Raw genomic sequence first — 24,423 nt, forward strand, 5'->3', positions numbered from 1 at the left:
TTTTACATATTTAATTTCCCTGTAACTGCTTGGTAAAGCAGTATATGTGCAGTTTATGAGAGAGACAGAGGTAGGGGATGTAAAGTCTTGTCAACTGGAAATAAAGTAATGTGGCATCCCCCTGTTACACACACACACACACACACACACACCACACACACACACACACACACACACACACACACACACACACACACACACACACACTGGTTTATTTATACCCTCATCCAACTCTCATTGCTCTCTCATTATTCTATCCTCAACATATAATTTATTGTGTTTATCACATTAAATATATATCAGTAATTCTGGGAAATCTTTGTGCTTAATTCAAATAAGCTATTATGTATTTCAAAACGTTCAATTATGATCTAATGTGTTCAATGAGAAAGGTCACATCAAATATAATTTAATCTTAATTGAACTGAATTAACCCATAAAATTCCCAGTTTTCCCAGATGAGGCATGTATTTTATTCTGTAGATAAACAAAAGGGATGTATAAAAAAGGGTTATTGACAGCATGCTTTATTTTCAATCACAATGAACATGGAGAGACAAAAATTGCTCAATTCGTTTTGCTTTTGTTTCATTTAATGAAACAAGTCTTTGAAATCTACAATTTTATCATTTCAATCAACATTTTCCTATTCAAAATGACTCTTCCCAGCATTTTCCAAAAGTTCGAAATTGTAACAATGGATATATTGCGTCTTGAGCAATGTCTATGCATCTATTTATCTATCTAGCTATAAACTCAAAACTGTAGATTATGGCATGCTGAAACAAACAGACTAAAATGAATGTGTTTTTAAATTGTGAGAAGAAATGCAAAAATTCCCACTTCAGGAATGTCCAACGATCTCTCATTTTCCTCCCAAATCCCACTTTTCTTTTAACATGTGCAGGTTAATTAATATTAAACTCTGCTCTTTTCTGCAATTCCCCTCTTCTTCTTTTTCATTACTCCATTATCTGTAGTGTTTTTTTTCTTTTTGCTGCTCTCACTGGTATTAAGTTCAAATTTGACACTGATGTTGACTCACTGTGTCACTCCTCTCCTCTCCTCTCCCCCCTCTCTCTCTCTCTCTCTCTCTCTCTCTCTCTCTCTCTCTCTCTGTCTCTCTCTCTCTCTCTCTCTCTGTCTCTCTCTCTCTCTCTCTCTCTCTCTCTCTGTCTCTGTCTCTCTCTCTCTCTCTCTCTCTCTCTCTCTCTCTCTCTCTCTCTCTCTCTCTTTAAGGGCAGAAGTGCCTGCAGATGCATTTCTATTTATCTGTCACTCCACACACACAGTTCATTGTTAACAAAACAAGTAGTCAGGAAACACTTAATAATATTTCAAAAAGATGGATAGCATTGCTGTGCTGCCGTGGATGTGCTGCTCGTAATGTAACAGCTGGTGAGTTGGATTTGTATTAGTTTTCTTTGCTCTTTCTTATAATTTTGTTAGAAACTGCTATATTGAGTCCACAAACGTTTGTAAAAGCAACACTCAAAATATTTGAGTAACAAAATAAAATTTTTAGACATGGTCTAGTCTGTCTTTTTCAAAAGTGTAAAATCTTGTAATAATAAAAAAAAAACACTAGAATGGCTTACAATAAACTTACAATAAAAATTCTTACAATATAAAAAAATATTGCAATATATTGTGAAAATTTGTAAGGGTTATCATATTATATGTAAGTTTACTGTGAAATACTGTAAAAAGTTTTTTTTGTTTTACTGAGTTACTGTTTATTTTTATGGTGAAAAACAGTAAAGGGGTGTTCATAGAAGTCCCTGCGTAACGTCACATATTGTTATATTTTATATAAATATTTTTTGTTGTCAGGAACATAATAGGGTGTGTAATGTTATTTAGTTGGTGTTTATTGCATTATTTGAATGTCTTTTGTGTCTGGTGCTCTTTGTGTGAATGACCATGCACTGTCTGTAGTATCGGCCATGTGTTATGGACAGGCCACTTACGATGCATCATATGGCTTTCTGATGTATTATGGTGATTATTAATAAATCTTTAGCAGGTTTTGGTACTTTTAATAGTTTGGTATATTAATATGACATCATTAACAAAATGCTTATAAGTTTTAAAATATACAGTACAGGCACCAATATGCTGTTCCCTAATACCTGAAATATCGTCACAGCATTTTTTTTTTACAGTGAATTTCTGGCAACCACAGCTGCTAGATATTACCGTAAATTTAAGGGCATTTTAGTTTTTTATCTCTTTCTGTATATCTTGGCTACAAAAATGCTATTGAACATTTCCTCTGTTATTGCCTATGGAACAACAAATACAGTTATACACATAATGAGCTTGTTTCATTAAGGTTAGTTTTCTAGAAAAACCTTCTATTAAAAGCCCATTACAGATTTTCTTAGCTAATTAAAACTAAATATAAATAATAATTTTACAGCAATTTATGCACAAAAAAACTATGTGAAATGTAAATGGAAATACAGTATATTAAAATATCAAACAACTGATCTGGCCAACAGAAATGATAATGTGGACAGGTAAAAGCGTTTTTTTTTTCTTCAAAGTCACTGACAAAGAACGTCATGTAATGTTGTACACTCTAAAAAAAATGGTGCTATATAGCACTAAAAGTGGTTATTTGGCTCGTAATCATAGGGGAACCACTTTTGGTGTATAGCACCAAATCTGGGTGCTTCAGTGGTTCTTCAGCGGTTCTCTGAGGGGCTATATAGCACCGCTACATATACAGAACCTGTTAAGCTCCTGTATGGTTCTTCAGCGGTTCTTTGGGGTGATTAAGGTGCTATATAGCACCACTGCCATATAAAGAACCTGTAATTTGTTCCTTTTAAATTTTATGTATAAAAACACATGAGGGTTAAAGGTCATACTGCATCTTATGGAATCTAATTTAAATGAGTTCTTGTGTCTCCTTCCATTCTGAGGCTGTAGTGGTCAGGTACATGATGTTTGAGAGGTTGACCATGCTGAACATCCAGAGCACCTCAAACTGGAGCGGAGCAAATGACTGGTACCATCACCAGAACGCAGTTCCCAGCCAGCACAGCACTGGTGAGACGCTTGACGCCGTATAGAAAACACAGATATATGTCTGACCTCTTCTGGCTCTATTTACAATAATAAGGCACTAAAATGTGTGTGCACTTTTTTTTTTTTTTTTTTTTTTTTTAGCTACAACCAGTATTTTAACATTTCTACCAGTCAACAGCTTTGACAAACTGGACTGAATTTCTGTTTCTAACATTTTGAAGAACAGGCTTATACTTAAAGGGACAGTTCACTCAAAAATGACAAATCTGTCATCATTTGCCCCCCCACGTGTCGTTCTAAGCCTGTATGAATTTCTTCTGTGGAACACAAAAGAAGATATTTTGAAGAATGTTGGTAACCAAACAGTTTCGGGCCCCATTGACTTCCAACAATATTTCTTAAAAATATGACTATTTTGGGTATATTTTTGTGTTTCACAGAAAGAAATGCATACAAGTTTGGAATGATTTTGCTGGGTGGACTATTCCTTTAAATGCTTGAAATTAATTTTGAAATTAAACCTGCTTATAAATTAATTCGCTTAAAATTGTAAGTTCATTTGTTTGTTTGTTTATTTCAGAATGGTGATTTTTAAGAAGCTACAATTTAAGACTTTTTTAATTTGTTTAGCAATTTTGGCTACTTACTACCACTTGTGTTTTGGTTTCGATGATTTATTATAATTGTAAAACAGTAAAATACTTCTATGAACTAATCCTGAAGAATTCATAATTCCCAGCTTCCACACATTCATTCTACAGATTTTGTATTTTTTGTTTTAGTTTCAGGTGGCTGCCTGGTGGAGACGGATGGGAGGATGGCAAGTGAAGGAGGGCATGTGGAAAGAGATGAAAGAGAAGAGTCTCAACTGAGGCTCCAGCTGAAGAGGAAACTTCAGCGCAACAGAACCAGCTTCACAACAGAGCAGATCGAGGCCTTGGAGAAGGGTATGAAAACTTCAAAAATATGAATTATTTTGCAACAAATAAAACCAAGCATTTAACTACTAAACTTCACTTAGAGTTTGAGAGAACACATTATCCAGATGTTTTCGCACGGGAGCGACTCGCAAACAAAATCGACCTTCCAGAGGCAAGGATACAAGTATGTAACTGTCCTTATCTTCATGTTGACTTCACAAAAGCAGCAAAATAAACATGATAGATAATTCCATATATATTGGACTTTGATTGACAGGTGTGGTTTTCCAATCGAAGAGCCAAATGGAGGCGAGAGGAGAAGCTTCGAAACCAGAGGAGGTCTGGAGGTGGGACTTCCTGTGCTCAAACACACGCTCCACTAAACACATCCTTTAACTCAGCTGTCTGTCATCATCCGCATGGCAACAGTGCAGGTGGGAATGGAGATTTACATAATTGAGAAATTTGAATACTGTACTGGCCACTTTTGCCCTTTCTTATGTTTTTTGTATGTGAATGAGTTCTTGTGAACTTAAAAACATTTTTAAACACTTTGTAAATTGTATGAATAACTGTAATCATTTATTTACCCCCAGCTAACTAACAGAATAAAACGCACTATAAAAACATAATAACATAATAAAAAACATGATTTTTGAACAAAACGGAGTTATCTGTTTTTGCAAGTAAACTCTTCAATTATTCTTAAGAATTCACATATACTCTTAATGGTTAAGCTGTAACTCATATGTTTTATTTATTTTTGTGTGTGTTTAGCATCCATGCTCAGTCAGAGTGACACAGCTCTCCCCAGTTACAACACTCTATCAGTCTACTCTGGGCTTCAGGTGAGACACTACTGCTCACTTTAGGAGATTCACATTTCTGTATAGCAAAACATTGCACTGCCAATTCATCAGGGCTATGTGCATCTGTACTATTATATATTATATTAGCGCCCTCTTGTGGTGACAATAAAACTGTCATCAGCAATCACCAGAAAATCTGCTTGTCTTAGAGTAGAATAGCCTACTAGCTGACTACTTACTGAATGTGTAGTAGTGTCTACACAGAGCAACATGATTGTGGCATTAAAATGGAATTATTTAATGATCAACGAGTCAAACAGTAGTATCACATGATAACACATGAAAAAAAATCATGTTTAATTCAATGTTATTTGTAATATGATTTGATATTAACAATTTCTGAATGAAAATGGTTTCAAAGTATATTCCACATCATTTTTAGAGCAGTGCAGCTTACATGCAATGCTTTTTGTAGTACATTTTGGCAAATATAGTAATGTTTCTAATACTGTGTAAAGTGATATAGTATAAAATGCATTCTGTGCACAATGGTATGTTGGTATATGATTCTGTTCTTCACTGCATTTCAATAAATTATTCTGTCTTTTTCACTCTTCTGGACTTTTCTTTGCAGTCGGCTCCTTCTCCATCTGCCTCCTCATACTCATGCATGCTGCCTCAGTCCCCGTCTGCATCTCGCTCGTTTGAGACGTCGTACTCCTCTCCACATCTACCACCTCCTCCTTCAGCTAACACCAGCACAGGTGAGTCTACCAGCTCTTCATTTACTGTCTGTATGACAGCTACAGCCCTGTGTTATTCATCTCAAGATCCTGACAGTTATTGTTTGAAACACTTTCAATAGCCCCTATCGATTTATTGATTTAGTTATTTGTTTGTTGGTTGTTTTAAAGAAATAATTTGCCAAAAAAAATATATTTGCTGAAAATGTACTTCCCTTCAGGCCATCCAAGATGTAGATGAGTTTGCTTCTTCATCTGAAGAGATTTGGAGAAATGTAGCATTACCATTCACCAATGGATCCTCTGCAGTGAATGGGTGCCGTCAGAATGAGAGTCCAAACAGCTGATTAAACCATCACAATAATCCACACCACTCCAGTCCATCAATTTGAAAAGTGAAAAGCTGCGTGTCTGAAAGAAACAAATAATAGTAATTGATGGACTGGGGATTATTGTGATGTTTTTATCAGTTGTTTGAACTCTGATTCTGACGGCACCCATTCACTGCAGAGCATATATTGGTGAGCAAGTGATGGAATGCTACATTTCTCCAAATCGGTTCCGATGAAGACACAAAATCACTAACATCTTGGTGAGTGTGAGTAAATCTTCAGCTAATTTTAATTTTAGTTCGAATTATTATTTTAATAGATAATATTGCATAATTTTTTCTGTCTTTTTCTGCTTTAGGCTTGATTTCTCCAGGCGTTTCTGTACCTGTCCAGGTTCCAGGAAATGATCAAATTATGGGGCAGTATTGGGCCAGACTGCAGTGAAAAGAAAAGGGGAGGTCGATTTTGTATTAGAATACTAAACATGTATGCTTACAAAAGGCCAAAAAAAAAAAAAAACTCGGAGGAAAATAATCATCTGATGGTTAAACCTAAATAACAAAATTCCTTAATTTGACATTCACATTTATTTTAGCCATATTTTTAGATCTGAAGACAGTGTGCTATATTTGCTTCCATTCGATTGCAGACAAACAGGAATGTATATGATTTATATGATGAAGCATTGTGCAGTGACATCCGTGCTGTTTTTTAGCAAATGTCTCTCCAGAATCATTGCCGTAAGTTCCTGGAAGCAACTTAGCACAATTGGGAATCATACTGTATTATGATGTTTTAATAACATAATTGAGGTTTCAACTTCTTTTATGATAATTCCTCAGTTCTCCACAGTAATTATTTATTTGTTGTGATCATTTTCATAATCAGATATGTGATATCACTTTTCATGACATGTTTATGACCTTACCCTTTCACAAACCTCAGTAAGCTTGTGACAATCAAGGCAAATGTCGAGTTCAATCAGAGCAGGGACTAAAAGCCAGTCATATTTGTACTTAAAGGGTTACTCCACCCCAAAATGAAAATTTTGTCATTGTTCACTTACCCCCATGTCGTTCCAAACCTGTAAAAGCTTAGTTAGTCTTCGGAACACAATTTAAAGGGGTCATCGGATGCAAAATTCACTTTTCAAGTTTGAACATAAATGTTTGTTGGAAGTGTGTGTACACATCCATCCTATAATGATAAAAATCCACCCAGTGTTTTTTTTTTTTTTAAATCCCTATTTTAAAAATCCCCTTTCTCAAATCAGGCTGTTCCAAGGGCCCTGTCAGAACAACATAGTTCTGTACAGACCTCTCCCACGAGAGTTGATTGACAAGGCCGTCTTACCTTAGACCCGCCCTGAGTGAGCTGAGAGCTGTCTGCCTCCGGTGCAGGGGAAGACAAGATGTCTCTGATTAAGCGATAGAAGTGTTTAGTTGTTGGATGTAATAATGAATATAGCAGTCATCATTTACTCCGGACAACTGAGCCGCTGAAGATGCAGAGGATTAACGTTACTTTCGTTTTGAAATGAATGCGCCGATCCTCAATCTACATAAATGCATCCATGTTCGCCCGAATCATTCGTGATCCAGCTTTATCTTCAGAAGAAGTGAGTATAAGGGTTTTTTATGAATCTTTGCAAATCGCCTTTCCTAATAATGTGCTAGTTAGCCAGTTTCGCGGCTGAAGTTTAGTATGCTCCATAGAAATAAATACCTAGATGCCTCATTATCGACTGTTTCTATGGGCCGCGATACGTAAGCCATTCGCCATTTTTGGAACGGTCTGCAAATCTTTAAGTGCATTGACTGAGTGCGTCTACAACAGCAAGTTATACGCTTGTATATCTTTGAATATTCAATGTTTATTCTGGTGAATGCGAGATGGCTGATGCGTCAACGTATCTGGAGCAGTCGAATAGGAATCTACACATATCTATGGTCTGCTCGTCACTCCACAGAAGAGAGGGGCGGAGTCAGCAGAGCTTACTAGGATTTAAAGAAACATGGATCAGCGTGCTGAAAATAGAGATGATTTTGACAGGGTAAAGGTGTTTTTTACACTACCATTGAGACATTTTAACCAAAGTATGTTATAGACTTTTCATTAAGACCCTAAAGAATCATATCAACTTGTGGAAAATGGGCATCCGATGACCCCTTTAAGATATTTTGGATGAAAATTGGGAGGCTTGTGACTGTTCCACTGACTACCATGCAAACAACACTGTCAAGGCCCAGAAAAGTATGAAAGACAAAATAGTCCATCTGTTGAATAAAGTCATTATTTTTGTTTTCTTTGCGTACAAGAAGTATTGTCGTCGCTTCATAACATTCAGATTGAACCACTGATGGACTATTTTGGCTGTCTTTCATACTTTTCTGGGCCTTGACAGTGGTATTTACTTGGCAGTCAATGGGACAGTCACAAGCCTCCCGGTTTTCATCCAAAATATCTTAAATTGTTTGTCCGAAGATGAACAAAGCGGGTTTGTAACGACATGGGGGTAAGGGATTAATGACTAAATCTGGGGTGGAGTAACCCTTTAATCAATGACCAGTAAACAGCTATTTGATTTAAAAAGCAGAAAGCAGTGACAATCACATCAATGAATACTACAGTATATGCAAAATTTATCGCCAAAAAATCTCCAGCATATCTCATCTGGCAAGCCAAAGTATTTATATTGAACATAGTGTCATACAGTATATATTTATGATATTTATGAGAAAAATAATTTTAGGAAACTATTTCTGTTCTTAAACTACAGTTTATGGATTATGTATGAATGCAAAGACTCTCTCTCTCTCTTTGTGTGTGTGTGTGTGTGAAGGAGAGAGATGTGGTCTGAAAGCACTAGTGAAATTGCTTCTTTTTTAATTCTTTTTAAATTAACAACACACTTTGTTGGTTCAAATTTCATCAGCACAACATGAAAAGTTTCGCTTTTTATTTAATGACAGCCACGCTTAAAAGAATAGTTCACCCAAAAATGAAAATTTGCTCCTCCTCAGGTCACTTAAGATGTAGATGAGTTTGTTTCTTTACTGGAATATATTTGGAGAATTTTACCAACATCACTTACTCACCAATGAATCCTCTGCAGAGAATGGGTGCCGTCAGAATGAGAGTCCAAACAGCTGATAAAACTTCACAATAATCCACAAGTAATCCACACCACTCGTCCAACAATTAATGAATTGTGTATTGAAAAGCTGTGTTTTAGCTTTAAACTGTTTCTTTTGGACAGAATTCGAGTCCATAATTGATGGATTGGAGTCGTGTGGATTACCTGTGGATTCCTGTAATGTTTTTATGCTAAATTTCTCCAAATCTGACGATTCCTTTAAACTGGTATTTTAAAGTATTTTTATATACTAAAATCCAAGGTCGTCAATGTCAATTTTGACCCTACTGTACTATATGTGGATGTTGTGCTCACTCAAGATAGTCAATGTATGCATTAAACCCTTTAATAAAATATATATCTTACAATCACGAACTGTATGTTGTAATTTGTCTTAAATACAGCATCGCCAATTGATCATAATCATTTTAATCCATTTAACCAAATAAGCATGTGAACATTTTTCACTGTACATAGACACATGTAAATGGTTTCACTTCCATAAGGGATATTCCGATTGCATATATATATATATATATATCCTGTTTTCTAGTTTTATATATATGAATCTACAACAAATCAACTTGATGAGTCATTATACTAGCTTTAAATAGTTTTAGTGAAGCAGGAATTAATCCAGACTGTCTAGCCATTAATATATCACTGTGTATCTCTCTTCCTCTTACTTTGTCTCTCTCTCTCAAGGCATTAGCGATACAGTGCCATGTACCACTAATAGTGCTTTCAGATACATTCTCTGGCAGTTGGGGGTTGGGGAAAGATGAGAGAGAAGTAGCACTGATGGTTTGCCGGCACTTTTAGACAGCAGCAGGAAATGGACATCCTGGAGCTCACAGATAATGACCATGCGTGTTTTATGTTGTCTGTCGTGTTAATATCTTTGTATAACTTTGTCATTAAAAGTAAAAGTGAAAACAAATGATGTCTGACAACACAAAGAGAAAGAGGAAGACTGATCTGTGAAGTCCAAATGAAGACTCTACTCACATATATTTGGGCAGTTTTAGAGTTAAAGTCCCCCAAAAGTGTACTTTTTTTTGTACTGTTGTGTGTGTGAGTGTGTGTGTGTGTACTTGTTTATGCTACATTGTTTATGCTACCAAATGTCCCCACAAGGATAGTAAAACCGGAAATTTTTGACATTGTGTGGACTGGCCTGCGATCCCCACGAGGGAAAAAATATAATATTAAAAATAGTAAATGATGTTTCTCTGAAACAATGCAAACAGGTTTTCTGTAAGGGGTAGGGTTAGGGTTAGGAGACAGAAAATATTGTTTGATCAGTATAAAAACAATAGAAGTCTATGGAAAGTCCCCACAATTTACAGAAACAAACGTGTGTGTGTGGGTGTAATATATATATATATATATATATATATATATATATATAGGCTTTGCGATAGCCTATTCACAAGCTGCATACACAAAATAAAAACTCCATCACTAACAAACATTCAGTCCTGTCATTGATCGCTAGCTCTTTTTGTTTTCTGTCTTAAGAATGTCATTACAATGTGAGAAACCGAGGCAGTGCACAAGTTAACTGTCCAAATAAATCAAACTATTTCTATCCACAGGTTAGTTAATGGTGACAAGTATGGAACTGCAACTTTTTAGTTCAAGTTTATTTTTATTATTCTGACTTTGTTTCTATAAACTCACAATTCTGTGAAAAAGTTGTGTAAAAAGTTGTGAAAAACACAGTCCAAGATTTAAACAAAAAATTGCAAGAAGTCTAAATTGTGATATTTAAAATCTCAAAATTGATATATGTACTCAGAAACAATGTGAAATAAAAAGTCACAAATGGTGCAAACAAGCTTCCATAAAGTGAGTCAGAGTATCATTCACTCAACTAAATTATTGATTTTGCTTTGAATTTGTTTGGAAAAATTTCTACGCCAATATTGTGTGCAAATTGTAAGTTGGTCAATATTAATTTATGGCTTATTGAACTGTTGTATAAAATCAATATCAAGGAGTGTTCACATTTCACAAAACAAGTCAGTTATCAACAGCTCACACAGAAGTCAATTTCAAACCAAGCAGCTTCTCTCGGCCTGCGCAGTGAATTTGAGTGACCAGCTTTAATATGAGCTAAATTTGTGTGGGGACCTTTTCCCCCTCACGCGAAACTCATGAACGTGGGGATTCCTAGTGAAATGACTGGATTACACTCACCAGCCTTCGCCAAGCAATGATAATGTGACCACACATCAATATCAGCACATTTTATGATAGCTGTCTTGGTGTGATATAGCTAATCAAAGTCCTGTTTTTCATCACTTACCACATGTTTATGTGTCTGACATACCTTGAGAAATATGTTGAAATTTGTCCTATGACAAGAAGAGTGTTACAAAACTGCATGACTTTGCATCATCATCAGATGTTTGAACTTCTGTTAAATACACCGGGGCCTTAAACTTCAAAGTAAAGACAGTCTCCTAACTTGTTTCTTAAAACACGCACACACACACACACACACATCTGTACATTTCCTGGTCCCCTGTGATCTTTTCTTCCTGCCACTACTTCCTGTCACACTATCCTATTTTAGGTATTATTATTTTAAAGTTTCATTTGAGTCAGTGATTTCTCAATTATAAAAAATAAAAAAAAAACATCTTAGTGATAATGTATTTTCCATATTGATTTTTAGTCAAGTCAAGAGTCAAGTCCGCTTTATTGTCAATTCTTCCACATGTACATACAGAGAATTGAAATTGCGTTACTCTCAGACCCTTGGTGCATACAGTTAATATTGAAGACACTGACAGTAGACGTTCAGATACGGATAAATACAGTTTAAACATATGTACATACAACTATACAGATATACAAATGAGGACATTTGTAGAAAAATAAAGAAAGAGATAAGGCACATGGCAGATAGAGTGCAAACCAGTTAAATAAAACAAAACTGTGCAGATATATGTGTATATGTATAGAGTGAATATATATAGTGCAAGAGGAGCTTATCAGTCTGAGGAAATATTGCAGATGAAAGAAAAAATACAGTTTTCGGTTTGAAAGAATCGCAGTGTTTGTTTTACAGAGGGTGACGACTCTTAGGAAATATAGCAATATGAGTGTTGTAACAGTTTGAAACATCCGTTTCTTTCAGTTATGGGTGTGACTGCACCTTTACCTCATTTGTGCTCTGTGGGTTTTGGTGTTTTTTTGACTGATTTATGTCGTGCAAAATTTGAGAATGGCAAATGTTTTACTTGTTTTGAATCAAAGCATAATTTAATAATTAATGTTAAGTATATTTAATTCAGTTAAAAGTAATGGTAAGTAATGGTTGCTTGATTAAGCTGGAAGTGAGAGATTCTAGAGATTTTTCAGAATACAGAGAGAGAGAGAGAGAGAGAGAGAGAGAGAGAGAGAGAGAGAGAGAGAGAGCTCCTCATCGATTGGTCTCGGCCCTGCCTAGTCCTTAGAGGGATAAACTGAAGTAGCAAGAGAGACGCATATAACGGTATGAGAAAATAAGTTACATTACCCTTAGAATAAAAGCAGATCCTTTTAATTATCTGCAGCTGTTTATTTATTTTTTTATTCCGTCCAGGCAGATGACTTTCTCAGGATATCTTTGGTTGGTTTACCTGACCTGCACTGTGCTTGTGTTTATCTCTCCGGTTCATTTGGCTCCGATGCCGGACCAGTACTCTCGGGGTGTGGTAAGATACTCTGCAATACTATAAGTTAAATATTTTAATAAATAGGAAACCAAACACTGTGCCATGTCATATGTGGGTTTGGTTTGTATTGTTTTTGATGTGCATATGTGAGCATACTTTCATGTGTGTAAAATCCCTGTGTGCCAGATTTAAGTTACATTAGTCAGTGGAATTTCCAAGAGGTTTTTTTTGAAGAGAAGAGGGACGCGCAGGGGTCAAAATGTGTTACATAACATAAATATGAACTTAAATTTTGGATTCAGATTGGTAAAAATCTATAGTCAAAAGCTATAGTCAACAATTCAATTCTCTTCATTAGTCAATTAACTGAGGCGTGGAATAAACAAAAGACCCATTAAATGACCTTAAAACAGTTTACACTTTATATAAAAAGGAGAAAATAAAATTCAACAAGTCTGTTAACCCTCTTAACGCTAAAAGTGTGTTTAGATCTTTTACACACCACATTAATCACACAATTTGTATATAAAAAAAGCAGTTTGACCCAATATTATTTGTAATAATATAATTCTTATTGGATAAATCGCTGCACCACATCTTGTAATGTATCTATGTAAACTACAGTTGAACAAATAAAGAATAGAGAAGCTTTTAGGGACCTTCCGGTGGCCATGAAGGAATTGAGAATATTTCTAGCGGCATCGAGAGATAAAGAGACCATTTCTAACGGTGTCAATGACTCACAGTTTACGGGCGACACTTTATGCCACGCTGAAACTCTTATAGAGCAAAAACACTCACTCAATGTGCGATTCGTGAGCGCGTCTCTAACTTTGCAGTAAATTACTGCAAGAAATCTCAGTTTGAAGCATCTCTCGTAGGAAATACACGTGTGGTCATGAATAATTTAACAGATATGTCTTCTCATAGGATAAGGACACGCATGCTCATGAATGATTATAAGACACTGACAATAGGCTATTATTCAATAGGCTGTGGTACTATTTCTTACTTCACAACCCGTGACGTCGACACGATGTAGATTTTTAAGTCAGGATGACGAAAATAAAGCAAAAACTAAAATAAAATAAATAACCATTTTTTTTGCTACAACTAAAAGCAGCTACAACTAGCGGGGCATTCGTGGCCTAATGGATAGAGAGATGGACTTGTAACCTGAAGGTCGTGGGTTCGAGTCTCAGGTCCGGCAGGGATTGTAGGTGGGGAAGCGAATAACCAACACCCTCTCCACCCTCAATACCACGACTGAGGTGAGACCCTTGAGCAAGGCACCGAACCCCCAACTGCTCCCTGGGCGCCGCAGCATTGGCTGCCCACTGCTCCGGGTGTGTGTTCACTACTGTGTGCACACTTGAATGGGTTAAATGCAGAGCACAAATTCCGAGTATGGGTCACCACTTCCCTTCCCCTTAAGACCGCCTCTCCAAAATAGTCTATGCATCAGACTGAGATACGAATGCTAGCAATTTGCCACTTTCTGCATAACTGTGTAAAATGCACCATCTACGAACTATCAAAAACTTGGCAAAATACATTTTGAAAGTTTCTAGTATCAAATAATATCACCTGAATTTGTTGGACATGCTGTTTTTTTTAAATAATTATAATATTATATAATATTACATATTATAAAATAAATGCATAATATGTAATATAAAAAATTACAATTTTTAGCATGTGATTTTTCTTAGGATTGGTTAAGCAGGTATGGATATCTGCCCCCTCCGGACCCCCGCACAGGAAAGCTGCAGACTAAAGAAGGCATTGAGAGAGCCATCAAAGAAATGCAGCGTTTCGCTGGCCTCAAAGACACAGGCAAAATTGGTAAATGCAACGCATGCAGGAAATGGTCTAACGGCATTGTTTCACAAGTCTATTTCTGTGTTTTTTTTTCTCCAGTTTTTTCCCCGTTTCTTTCTGCGGTGTATTTCCCTGTTGGTTTTTCCAAATCAAATGAAATCAAAACACTATGTTTTCAATTCTTAATAAATAAAAGGGACTTTTTCCTCAGTTGGTGGCTTGTCAATGGTTTGGTTAATATATATCTAGAGAAAGAATTATTCATAGTCTTTCCTCTCCACGTGGGTTTTTATTTCATGTGTAATGGGCTCAGTCTCTCTAAAGTCTATATATTGATCTGGGACCTTCTGTCCTGTGCTTCTCTAGACAGTGACACCCTGAAACTGATGAACACGCCACGGTGTTCACTGCCAGACATTATAGGGTCCGAGGACATGCTGAAAAAGCGGAGGAGGAAAAGAAGATATGCGACCACTGGGCTTCGCTGGAAAAAGTCTGACCTCACATGGAGGTCTGCATTGTTACACAAACATGGTCCCACGCTAGTATACAATAACCACAGCCTCTGACTTATCTTTGTTCCTCTTTGTCCTACTAGCATCCAGAATTACCCATCTCTCCATCCGTTCCTCAAACCCAATGATGTGGCGACTATAATGACCTATGCCTTCAAAGCCTGGAGCGATGTGACCAACCTCAAGTTTCACGCTACATCCTCGAGTGAGCAGGACAGAGCTGATATCAAGATCTCTTTCGCTCGCTCGCTCCATGATGACGGGTATCCGTTTGACGGGAAGGGAGGGACACTTGCTCATGCCTTCTTCCCAGGAGAGGCTGATGTTTCTGGGGATACACATTTTGATGACGAGGAGAACTGGACCTACTTAGGCAAGAGACTTCATTAACTATTCAGTCAGTGATTAATAGATGAATGACAGTGGTTACAGAATATTTATGAATTAATCACATTTTGCATTTAGAAATTTTTCTGTCTGATTATTCCACAGAAGAAAAATGCTTGTACAACACAGATTGTTTCAAAGCAGCTTCACATTAATAAACAGGAAACTAACAGTGTTTATGCTGTAAAGTTCACCGATTAGTAAACCAATTCAGTTATAGGCGTAAAGTAGTATCTTTATCCAGCTCAGTTTAGTTTAGATTTTGCTCTCTTCCAATAGTCAGTCAAATCGCTATATTTCTGAAAATTAATTGTCTTTTAAACCCCAGTATATTATAATAACTTTTTTCAATAAACTATAAAATAATTTTCTCTTAATTTTTAAGCGTTCCAACATGAAATTCTCCCCAAGTTTTAACTTTATGCATACAGTGACAGTTTTTCATAACAAATAAGTATTGCTGTCATTTCCATCTTGCCATTAATTTGAGAAAATTTGAGTTTGTATTTGGTTATGATGGAAAATGAGAAGTGAAACACATTTCATCCAGATACACATAATGTATAGTGAAGATCATAAATGTAATTTCTTTTAGGATTTTTTCTCTCAGATTTTCTTGATCTGAGAGCAGCTTTCTAATATGTTGTTACCAAACCAGTTAATATGTGAGAATTTATTTTTATTGCTATACAGAAAGAAATTTAATGTAGAAACAATACTCACTTTGAAATTGCTAGTTAATTTCACAATTAATTACAAAGAAACACATTGAATTAAATGGTAACACAGCTCTCATTCACTTTTAACCATGATTTTTCCCTCAATAAACTCCTAATTTGGGTGGTGATGGCGCAGTGGATAAGACACATGCCTTTGGTGTGAGAGACCCGGGTTCGAATCCACTGTGAGACACCAATGTGTCCCTGAGCAAGACACTTAACCCCTAGTTGCTCCAGAGGCGTGCGACCTCTGACATATATAGCAATTGTAAGTCGCTTTGGATAAAAGCGTCAGCTAAATAAATAAATGTAAATGTAATTTGCTGCTTATTAAGTGTTAATAAGGTAGTTGTTAAGTTTAGGTATGGGGTCGGTTTAAGGGATCTAAAATAAAGTCATGCAGAATAAGGCATTAATATATGCTTTATAAGTACTAATAAACAGCCAATAATTTAGTGAAAGCATGCTAATAAGCAAGTTAATTGTGAGTATAGGCCCTTAAAATAAAGTGTTAAACATTAAACATGAAACAGTCAAATAGTATTTTCTTGTAAAACATTTTCCAATGATCTATATTTGATTTACAACTTCAAAAAATCAGCTGTAAAGTGTATAAGTTTAGTATCAGTGTACTGCTGGCTAACCAAAAAACTCTCAAAATACTCATTATAGTGCGAGTTACTCATTGCATGGCATCTTTTCTTTTAGGACATTTGATTAATCGTTGACTGTTACATATATGAAATGTAGTTTGAAGTTGCTTATCTTGCTTTTAAGTAGCCAAAAGTGGCCTCAGTTGATGAATCACCCACTTACAAATGTTATTATGAATAAATGAAGACCTCCTCTTTTTATCCTTCCTATCTGTTTAGATGACAGTGGCACTGATTTGTTCGCGGTGGCTGTGCATGAATTTGGTCATGCCCTGGGTCTCTCTCATTCCTCCTCTAATCCGTCCATCATGCGGCCTTACTACCAGGGTCCTGTTGGAGATATCGCATCCTACATTCTTCCAGAAGATGATCGCTATGGCATTCAGTCAATCTACGGTAGGAGCATGTTCAGAAGCTTTAGTTACCTGATCTGGTATTTGTAATTTCTTAATGCCTTATTCTACATCCCTAATGCTACCCAATACCTAAACTTAACAACTTCCTAACTAACTATTAATAAGCAGCAAATTAGGAATTTATTGAGGGAAAAGTCGTAATTAATAGCGAATAAGCGTTCCCTATTCTAAAGTGTTACCGTAATTTCTAGTAGATCACCCAGGAATAAATATTGTGTTCACTATCATGAAAACCCGGAAGATCAATGAAAGATTTCAAGTCTTCTGAAATCATTTAATAGCTTTATGTAAAAAACAAAAACTCCCTTTTAATAAGAACATACAGCAAGAATGTAAAATTAAATTAAATGTAATTGTAACTCTTTTTTCATTTATTAGATTTATGTATTAAAAGCTATTGTTTCAGTTTATCACAATACACTGCTGACCACATCTAAATCTGTCAGTGTGGTTTTGGTTTGTGTCTTGACAGGAAGGAAGAGCAGCTTGTCAACACCATCCCCAAATCATCCTACATCACACCTACCCAAACCACCAAGCCCACCTCGACCCAAAGTACCATCACAGTAAGTCATGTTTACTAAGACACATACACTACCATACAACTGTTTGAGAAAAGTACACATTTATTCAACAAGACTGCATTTAACTGAACAAAATGGACAGTAAAGACCTTTACGTTCCAAAAGATATTTTTTAAAGCTGTTTGTTTGTTTTTGCAGCGCAAAAACAGTGCATTTGACTGGAGTAATGATGCTGAAAATTCAGCTTTGCATCACAGGAATTAATTACATTTGACAATATATTACAATAGAACACAGTTATTTTACATTGTAATAATATTCCACAATATTAGTAGTTTTGCTGTATTAAATAAACATAGCCTTGGTGAGCAGAAGAGACATAGAGATACACACTTCTCCAGTACTCAATAATATCAAATTAAAGGTGTTAACGAACTCTGTGACCTCTCTGTTTGTCTAGACCTGATCCGTCAGTCCAGAATCGCTGTGAAGGAGGTTTTGATGCTGTGGCAAACATCAGAGGAGATGTTTTCTTTTTTAAAGGTATCCAATGACTATTCTTACAAATGCAAAGGCAAATCCAGTTAAAAACCCTCTTAAAAGCCACTTGCTCAAGATTTAAGCCTGCTGTTTTTTTAAATAATTTGAAATAAAAGATGTCACCATACATTCTCCAGCTGATTATTCACAGGATTATTACAAGTTTTCAGAAATGTAATGATTACATATGCAAATGATGCATTATCTAAATATGCACTAATTTGTGCAAATTTCCAGAACAGAAAAGTTAAGATGGAAATAGATGTGCAATATAATAAACACGTTTGTATAACGGATGTTTTCTTTCCATTAATCTGAAAGAAGACAGATTGGGGGACCCAAAATTATGAGAAAAAATGGATTTACCTGTTGTGTCTTGCATTAAACTGATTTGTCACAAATGTAGAAGAACATTTAACTTTGCTTTTGATATTGTCTAGGTCCATATTTCTGGCGAATCCAGCGGTCTGGTTCTCTTGTGTCCTTCCACCCTGCTCTCATAAAAAACTTCTGGATTGGTCTTCCTCCCGGCACTACCAAGATAGATGCAGTTTATGAAAGAAAAACAGATAGCAGGATCATCTTCTTCATTGGTTAGTTTGTTTTGTGGTACAATGGAAAGACTAATTATTTTGAAAAAGCACATTTCTGTAAGTGAATACAAAACTTATTTCCACACAGGCTCACAGTACTGGGTATTTAAAGACACCAAGGTGGTTGCTGGCTACCCACGTCCGCTGTCAGACTGGGGGCTGATCTCTCAGGACGGAAGCGAGGTGAAGAGGGTGGACGCGGCCTTTATTTGGGCTCATAATGGAAAAACCTACATCTTCAGCGGTGGAGAGTTCTGGAGGTTCTCTGAAGGCCTGGAGTCTGGGAGGCGCCATCCAGACGCAGGTTATCCCAGAAACCCCTCCCTCTGGAAGGGCGCGCCCAGTAACCCCGATGACATCATCACCTGGGGAGACGGTAATGTAGAGAAAGTCTGTTTACCTCGAGTGCACTTTCAGCTAGTCTGCTACATTATCAGCTTACTGTTGCTGAGAAGCTTTGGCTTCAGTTGTTATTACTCATATCAATCTGTTCAGAATAGAGCATGTCAGTAATGATGTAGGCCAATCTAAAAGTTCGCATCACCACATGATTCATCACAAAAACCCAGTAGAATTTTTCCATTGGCTTCCGTGTAAGTAAGCTCCGTGACCAACAAAAGTTTATGATTCTTACACATTTTATTCATTAGGGTAATCTTCTGAAATGAACACAACTTTGAATTTTAAAGCCTAAATACAATAGAATTTAAAAAAGTAAAATGTAGAATATGAACAAACTATATCACAAATGTCACAATTTAAACTCTTTAAAAGACATTTTCCCTGAAAGTTTGAGTTAGAATAGTAGACTATAATCAGTTATATAATCAGCTATAATCAGCGTGGTTATTTGAGTTACTGTTGCCTTTCTATCATCTCTAACCAGTCTGCCCATTCTCTTCTGACCTCTGACATCAACAAGGCATTTTCGTCCACACACCTGCCGCTTACTGGATATTTTCTCTTTTCCGGTCCATTTTCTGTAAACCCTAGAGATGGTTCTGTGTGAAAATCCCAGTAGATCAGCAGTTTTTGAAAAACTCAGACCAGAACGTCTGGCACCAACAACCATTCCACGATCAAAGTCACTTAAATCCCCTTTCCTCCCCATTCTGATGCTCGGTTTGAACTTCAGCAAGTCGTCTTCACCACAGATGCCTAAATGCATTGAGTTGCTGCCATGCGATTGGCTGATTAGCAATTTGTGTGACCTAGCAATTGAACAGGTGTACCTAATAAAGTGGAGGGTGAGTGTATATATATATATATATACACAGTATATATATATATATATATATATATATATATATATATATAATACTTTGTATTGTAATTCAGGGTTAATATTCAGTAAGTATTATTCAATGTACATTTCAGACATCAAAATGAATTAAAACCTTTAAGCTAAGTTATAAATGAGCCTTTCAGCTGAATATCTTTTACTGGGATTCTTTTGGTTATGCAATTATTCAACTAAATTGTTCAAACATAATTATAAATCGAAAAGTTTATTTGTTATTTTACATTAATGACACTTATAAACATACAACGAAATGCTCCATGGCCAGCATAACAAACTACGCAGAATTAATATCAACCACAATTTTTTACGTTATTTTCTTCACTCATTCTTTGATCGGCTATGCAGAAGACACCAGAAAAGGAAATGTAAACATTCAATAGCATTAGTGTATCTTTAAAATATTTAATGCAGAATGACTCACATGTTGCATACAAATATTGGGTGAAATATATTTTGATCTAACTATTTCAATCATAATTTCTCCACCTTTTTGTATGCAATCTTAGATGCTTTTTATTCACGGCTTATTTCTTAACCTTTAAGGAGACGCCTATTTCTTCAAGGACAACTCATATTGGATTCTGAAGAGCGGAGGACTGGACCAAGACAACGTCAGTCACAAATCAACCGCAGTCGATTGGATGATGTGTCCAGAACCGACTCCAACCACACTTCCTGCCAATCCACGTCACAGAGGAGACTGTAACTGTGACCTGAACGGAGCCTTACAGATGAGTGCTTCATCCTGGTTACTGTTCATCATATTACTGCTTTACCCAGGCGTCCTTATATAGGGCCTCTTGCAATAAGAAAACTGCCTTATTTTTTACAGACTGTCTCAAAGCACTTAAAGTGATATCTAAAATCCAAATATTACTTAAGAGCTGCTTTTTGTTTCATGTTTTGGTCAATGCAAGTTTAATGTATAAATATATGAGATATTTTAGGATAAAGTTTGAGGTTGAAATGAAATAAATTTAATTATATGAATTAATTATTTATTGTTTTAGCTGTCAGGCTATTGCATTGTTCAGAATATTTAATTGTAATCCATTTGACTTTGTGCCTATATTTCATCTGTGGCTATGACAAGTAGGGTCCACATGGGGGCATAACCACACAGCAGGGCAGAGGTGTAATACTTCAGCACATTTTCAAGGGTCATCACATAAGTTCACGAGGCCTGGAAGTAATTTTGCTGGGGCATTTTGATGAAGATGTGGGTCCTACCTTGATGTTTTTCTTGTCTGGGTCTAAAATTTCTTAAATTCACAAATGCAATTCAAACAAGTGATGCAATCCTCATGACATCATAATAATGAAAAAGCCTCATTAAAAGAACAAAATTCATGAGATGAAAGCATTATTGTATTAATATTTCTTTGAAAAACAAAAACAAAACATATTTATTTGTAAACCTTTTTTCTGCAATTCAAAATCATGTGACGCAACCAACGTGCAGAAACACAGACAATGTGTTAAGGTCAATACAGTTCTTAAAATATCAGATAATTTGAGCATTTTTGGAGTCAGTGCAAGTGTGTATTTTAACCGATTTGTAAAAGATTTGTCTTTTTTGTCACGACCAATGTGCTTATCTGCAGCCTGGTCTCATGTTTAAACGAGCTGGCAGCAGAAATCACACAACAAAACGAGTAAACTATTTAATGATGCAACTGGAAACAATTGATATGACAACTAATAATAAAATAATGCCACGATTTCAATATTCATAAGGATTCATTTTTAGATGTCGTCAGTTTTGTACGTTTAAATGCTGAAATTACGTCAGTATTGTACTTTTAGTGCCTGTAAAAATGTAAATGTACGTCTTACAGAACCACATTTTACGTAAAATACATACGAATTATCATGAGATCACGTTGTTATCTGACAACACAGCTCATCTCAACATTTTTAGCAAACATTACATGATACGTGAGCCCTGTCCAGATTTAATCACTGCTAATGACACAAATTTTCCAAATGTTTGTACCTTATAAAAGGATTTCATCAACATTTCTCATTCCAGACTTAGAAGACCTCAGGACTCAGTGTTGTTTTTCACTGAAATACTGTGTGTGTATTTTTAAGTGTTTTTCTTTTTTATGTTTTTGGTTTTAGTTTTAGTTGACAATAATACGCCTGCTCAGACTTTGTTCTAATATTTCGGTGTCACATGTGAGTGACTGGCTTCTGTCACCGCATTAGGACTGGAATGTTCAGACTTCACCTACACACACCTTGAATGGACTTATAGCTTCAGGAACATTTTGTCATCTGGAAAGGCTAGTTATGGTGTCACCTTGAGGCAAAATTTAATTGGAAAGATCACATTATGCATCAATCATTTGTTTATGCGCACAAAACAATTTTAAAAGAAACCAGCTTGAAAACAATCCAGGATGTGTCCCATGGGCAGAGTTCAGAAGAAAGAACTGAGATGAGGAGATAAAAAAAGGCTGTTTAGCATTCTAGACATTGCACATCAGAAATACCAGCTGACTGAGAGGCACCTGTCTCTATCTCTCTCTGTGTGTGTGTGTGTGTGTGTGTGTGTGTGTGTGTGTGTGTGTCCTTTTTTTTTCAGTCCCGGTGGGGACTTAATCCTGAATGAACATCAACTCATGGGGACTCGTGTCACCGTGAGGACCTAAATTGAGGTCCTCATGGGGAAGCAAGCTTATAAATCATACATAATGTGTATTTTGAGAACATAAAAATGCAGAAAGTATTCTGTGAGGAGTACGTTTAAATACAGGTTTGGTGTAGGACGATAAAAACCATTACGCCTATGGAGAGTCCCCACATTGATAGTAAACCACACACGAGTGTGAACCACCTAAACTAAGAAAATGAATGTCACATCACGTCAGTAAAAGTATTTGAGCATTTGACCTAATTATAATATATGCATATTAATTAATATATGTATGCAGTTTAAACAGTAAGATTACACGTCTGTAAGATGAATTCCTAGGTTTCTTAGAATTTTTTATATAAAGGAGGACTACTCAAAATCAGCAAAGTCAGAAATCAGAACGAAGACAGGACAGTGGAAGGAGAGTTTTGATGCACTAGTTTCCCACCAAGGGCACTGAAACATACTGTATGTTCTCTTGAAGGGGATTTCATTCAAATTGTATCCTTTATGTCATACCAAAACTGTTTTTGTTCTCCTAAACACACAGTTTTTGACCATACAATGAAAGTCAGTGGGGTAAAAACAACATTGCCTTCATAGTATGTTAAAAAAAAAAGTTTTTAAGATTTAAAAAAAAAAAAAAAAAGCCTTCTTTTGTATTTCATGAAGAAAGTAAGTCATGCAGGTAGGAATGACATAGGGGTAAGTGATGACATCCCTTTAACAAACAAATAGTTACATAAATATTATAATTACTTATGTAATTCTAAGCATTTTGTATTTTTTTGTTATAGTTTTCATATGGTCTAGTGTTATTTTAGTACAACATTTTTGTTAATATTTTGAATTAGATTTTTAATTTTTTTTAAAGCTTTAGTAATTTTGCTGTGCATTTTTGAAATTTTTGTGTCTACATAGCTGTCAATCATTTTTATGAATTGAATTGAATTTAGTTTAGTTACTTTAGTTGTTCAGTTAAAAATTTTAAATAAGAAATGTTACCTTGGCAACTTATTTTATTTCAGTTAACGTTTAAATTTCAAGTAACAAAGTTGTTTATGGTTTAAATTAATTAATGAAAATAGGTCATTATAATAAACATAATTGTCTTTAAAAGGTTTGATGTTGTTGCTGTTATTAATATTATGCTCTTTTTTATTTTAAAATATTGTAACATGCATTTTTAATGTTACACAACAGTGCTGTAATAAGATCGTTTTTCATTTGAAGATAAGTGGAATTGTTTGTGCTAATATCATATTACAGAAATTGCACGTTCTCCATACAATGAAAGAACAATCTGCTTAATCATTTTGAACAATGAACATGATCCATTTAACAATAAAGAAAGTAGGACAAAATACCAAGTGTAATAGTAGTTTACGCCCACATTTATGTCACCTGAAAGCAGGTAATACAACAGTTTGTCCTTTTCTCCCCTTTGAAATGGAACCTGATCCAGTCTGTGTAGAAGCATTCAACAGTCAGCAGACTCTCTGGATTTCTCACTCCCTTGATTATATTTCATATAGGCCTACCTTTGAGATAAGGAAATGTGTCACACTACAATTTCATGTCGGAAATACTCACTTCAGTGTTTGATGAACTGATTATCTCATAGATATGGTGGCCGAGAGAGCTCAACTCGCTGCAAATAGAAAAAA

At 35.7% G+C, this 24,423-nt stretch overlaps 2 protein-coding genes across 2 annotated transcripts; both read left to right on the plus strand.

The window, feature by feature from the left end:
* The first annotated feature begins 1,254 nt into the window (after positions 1–1,254).
* Positions 1,255–6,344, plus strand: LOC306857668 (paired box protein Pax-6-like). The gene is made up of 8 exons (XM_079397707.1): positions 1,255–1,398; positions 2,931–3,057; positions 3,819–3,983; positions 4,058–4,140; positions 4,234–4,390; positions 4,734–4,804; positions 5,400–5,529; positions 6,199–6,344. Exons 2-8 carry the CDS (start codon positions 2,949–2,951, stop codon positions 6,282–6,284), a joined length of 801 nt encoding a protein of 266 aa, XP_079253833.1. The 5' UTR covers positions 1,255–1,398; positions 2,931–2,948; the 3' UTR covers positions 6,285–6,344.
* A 5,770-nt stretch (positions 6,345–12,114) lies between these two features.
* On the plus strand, positions 12,115–23,388 carry mmp25b (matrix metallopeptidase 25b). The gene is made up of 11 exons (XM_079397263.1): positions 12,115–12,481; positions 12,572–12,683; positions 14,357–14,489; positions 14,832–14,976; positions 15,064–15,353; positions 16,959–17,135; positions 17,628–17,721; positions 18,140–18,222; positions 18,660–18,812; positions 18,901–19,188; positions 20,659–23,388. Exons 2-11 carry the CDS (start codon positions 12,576–12,578, stop codon positions 20,907–20,909), a joined length of 1,722 nt encoding a protein of 573 aa, XP_079253389.1. The 5' UTR covers positions 12,115–12,481; positions 12,572–12,575; the 3' UTR covers positions 20,910–23,388.
* Positions 23,389–24,423: the final 1,035 nt, after the last annotated feature.

The sequence above is a fragment of the Barbus barbus genome (genome assembly GCF_936440315.1).
Source record: "Barbus barbus genome assembly, chromosome: 38".
In the NCBI taxonomy this organism is placed as follows: Eukaryota; Metazoa; Chordata; class Actinopteri; order Cypriniformes; family Cyprinidae; genus Barbus; species Barbus barbus.